Below are 3,704 nucleotides of genomic sequence, written 5' to 3' on the forward strand. Positions count from 1 at the left end.
TGCCTGGTGGCTATCCTGATGTGATGTAGAGAATATTAGAAAGATAAAAATAAAGGGCAAAGTAGTGAAGAATATGTGCTAATGCCCTCCTCTTTTTACATTCCTTTTCCTAATTAAGATTGAAATCAACAGAGCCATTTATATAATTATATGTTGCTGGAATATTAATAAACCCAGTAAACATGCGCTCAGTAGCTAGATTTATATATGCAGTTAAGCTTCATGAATGTCGACCAATATTATTCATAATCTGGATTAATTTATTCCATCATTATTTGGCCATGTATATATCAAAGCGATCATCATGTCAACAAATATAAGTTATGCAGGGTACTTGATGTTGTTTAGTTATAAATGGCAAAAAATAGAAAATTTCAATGGTTTATAAGTAAAGATCTGGTTTTCAATTATGGATGTAAGTGAGAAAAATTCTCATAGATTGTTAGTCACCAAATGGTTTGTTTCCTATTTGTTCACATCAAACCGCCTTTGCACTTTTGCATTATTTTTTCTTTCTTTTTCCCAGCTTCTGTTAGCTTAAAAAGCCCATGCCTCCTTCCCAGTTAGTATTATAGATTCCTCAAATCCCTGCCTTCCCCTAAATATCACAGCCTTTCTTTCTTCTTTCCCCAGAAATAGACACAAATATTTTCTGTCCTCGGCCATGACAGGGAAAAGAAGCCAAACCAGCCCAGTTGGGAGCCCCTCGTCCGGAGACATCATGATCTCTTTGAAAGAACAAGACCGGTTCCTCCCTATTGCCAACGTGAGCCGTATCATGAAGAAATCGCTCCCGGCTAATGCCAAAATCTCTAAGGAAGCAAAGGAGACCGTCCAGGAATGTGTTTCTGAGTACATCAGCTTCATCACGGGTGAAGCATCAGACAAGTGCCAACGAGAAAAGAGGAAGACCATTAATGGTGATGACCTCTTGTGGGCCATGACGATACTGGGGTTCGAGAACTATGTCGGACCCCTGAGGAACTACCTCGGCAAGTATAGGGAGACAGAAGGAGATAAGACTTCCATGGCTAGACAGGGAGACCAATCTCCGACTGATTCCTGCACGGATCATGGCACTAATTACAATGAGATTCACAGAGCCATGAGTAGTAGTACTACTACTGCTAATTCTGTAGCGGCGAACGCAGATTTTCAGCGTTTTAGCGGTGGGTTTTATTCATTTGAGACACAAGTAAATACGGATAGTTATGGAGCAAGTGGAAGATCAGGCACGGTTTATGAAGAGAATATGGTGATTGGTGCTTTTAAGGGAAATGAATTCTGTGAAAATGGAGATGCAAATGGCAATAGAGCTGTGGCTCAAGCTCATGATCAGCTTTATCACGAAGTAGTTGAGTGGTAGAGATTAATGAAATATATAATTAATATGTAGTACGTAATATGTACGAGTTTCATGTATTTGTTGATGATAAATAAATGTTACATATATATATAGATTATGTACTTATTATGATCAATTATACTAAGGCTAAAGTTTAATTGTTACTTTATGATCTCTCAATTTTCGTAACGCGAAGCCAAGAACAAAAATGACTTTTATTGACATTGGAAGGGATATAAGAAATGATACAATCGCTCAAGTGTACTGTTTATTATTTTAAACTTTTTTTCAATTTTTTTACTTAGTAATTAAGAAAGTAATTTTTAATGTATCGGTATATTTTTTATTTTTTTAAAAATATTTAAAAATTATAAAAAAAATACAAATGTGCTAGGCGGCACGCCCAACGATCATTGCTGACCAGCAACCTAACACAACTTAAGGAATATTTAGAGTCTCAAATAAATAAGCTCATATATTAAAATGTCCAAATCTGAGACTCTCCAGGGGCTAAACTATGAGCCCAAAGGTTGATTGTAGTGATATATATTATAGATAATGGAAATAGGTAACACCTTCAACCAATCAAAAAGGTAATTATTTTAATTTACACGAAAAGTTTTCAAGATAAATATCGGAGGTCAATCATTATCACCATCATCACACCTAATCTATAAATAACGCCTAAAAGTAACATATTTAACGCATTCATTCATATACTTATATTGATATCACTTATATCTAACTTAGGCATCGGAATTCACTAGGCACCACGTGCCGCTCTCTCATTTCATTGTAGGTTATCCGTGGTATTGGTGATGTGAAACAAGTTCTTAATAGATATTTTGACAAATTTGTTGATGGTTGTCGAAAATGGTTATTAAGGAGGATGATCAAGAAATCAACAGAAACATGATTTTGAAATGGGAAATGCTATATCAACCGATAGTTTACCCATTTAAAATTTTTTTTTTTAATTCTTAGTGATTAAGTAAATATTATTAAATTTATGTATTTTATATAAAAAATATTTAAATTTATTAAAAAATGAATAAAATAAAAGCAAAAAATAAAAATAAAAAAATTCTAAAACAAAGTATTCAATTGGATCTCAATCCTTCTAACATGATCCTTTTGAAATGGAAAAAGCTCCCTTGCCGCCTGAGTGGTACCGACGAAGTGTATGCTTAAGTAAAAAAGAAAAATTATTTAGTAATTAAAAAAATAATTTTAAGTGTATTGATATTTTTTTTTTTTTTACTTTATGATTAAGAAATGGATTAAAAAAAGTGAACAAAACAAAAAAAAACAAAAACCACTCGGTATGAATGGGGCGGCACCCTTTTGAACTTGACGTTTCTAGGGTGCACTAAGGTACGAATATTGGAGTTAGTATTTTATACTCGAATGGTACTTTTAAGGAACATGTGGATTGTTGAAGGTTTTTGTCTTCGTATCATTGGTTTTGAAGTTGTCAAAAAGGAAAAAAAAAAAATCATTGGTTTTTCAAACTATATATTTGTCTTCTTAAAGAAATTAATAATAAATACAATTTAATTAGTCTTCAAAATTCATCCTCATTAAAAATTATATATAAGATTGAGAACTATAATATATAAAAGCAAAGTTTTAACTATTAAATAGTTAGAAGAAAAATATTGTAATATATCAGTACTGTAGAATTACAAGAAAAATATTGTAATCTATCGAGTATTTCCATACTTTTTGTGACATCCCCTTTTTACGTATATTTTCACTGAATGAGTATTTTAATTTAATTAAAATATTAGTTCTTTTATTGTAAATTATTATATTTTAGTTGAATTTATTTAGTTGTAATATTTGTTTTGTGGAGCTTTCTTAATATTAATTATCGTTTTGATTTTAAATTGTTGTATAATTTATTTTAGTTTGTTTTTAGTTTTAAAATTATGTTGTCTTTTTTATTAGTTATTTATTATATTTTAACTTGACGTGGTGTTTAAATTATTTTAATCATTTTATAGTTTTTTAAATTGTTTTCATTTGATCAGTTTCTTAATTCAAGATATGAGAACTGGATCTCACTTTCTTTCTTTCCTTTTTCTTTACTCCTCTTTTTCTTTTCTCCTTTTTTTTTCTTTTTCTTTCTTTTCTTTCTTCTTTTTCCTCCCCTGCTTCTTCCCCCCAGCCTGTGCGACCCAGCCCCCCTCTCCCTCTATCCGTTTTCCTTTAGCCGCCCAGCCGGCGCCACCTCCAGCCGTCGTGACCCACCTCCACCTCCGGCATGTCCCTTCCACACCGGCGAGCTCTATTACACCGGTGGTATGCTACATCGGCCACCCAATATCTCTTTTTTCTCCTCCAAACAAATGGGTTT

The 3,704-nt window shown here is 32.6% G+C and overlaps 1 protein-coding gene across 1 annotated transcript; it reads left to right on the top strand.

Annotated features, from left to right (window-relative positions):
- Positions 1-201: 201 nt before the first annotated feature.
- On the top strand, positions 202-1,487 carry LOC122307757 (nuclear transcription factor Y subunit beta-like). The gene has a single exon (XM_043120839.1). The coding sequence runs from the start codon at positions 665-667 to the stop codon at positions 1,364-1,366; it is 702 nt and encodes a 233-aa protein (XP_042976773.1). The 5' UTR covers positions 202-664; the 3' UTR covers positions 1,367-1,487.
- The last annotated feature ends 2,217 nt before the right edge of the window (positions 1,488-3,704 follow it).

The sequence above is a fragment of the Carya illinoinensis genome, chromosome 4 (assembly GCF_018687715.1).
Source record: "Carya illinoinensis cultivar Pawnee chromosome 4, C.illinoinensisPawnee_v1, whole genome shotgun sequence".
NCBI classification, from domain to species: domain Eukaryota; kingdom Viridiplantae; phylum Streptophyta; class Magnoliopsida; order Fagales; family Juglandaceae; genus Carya; species Carya illinoinensis.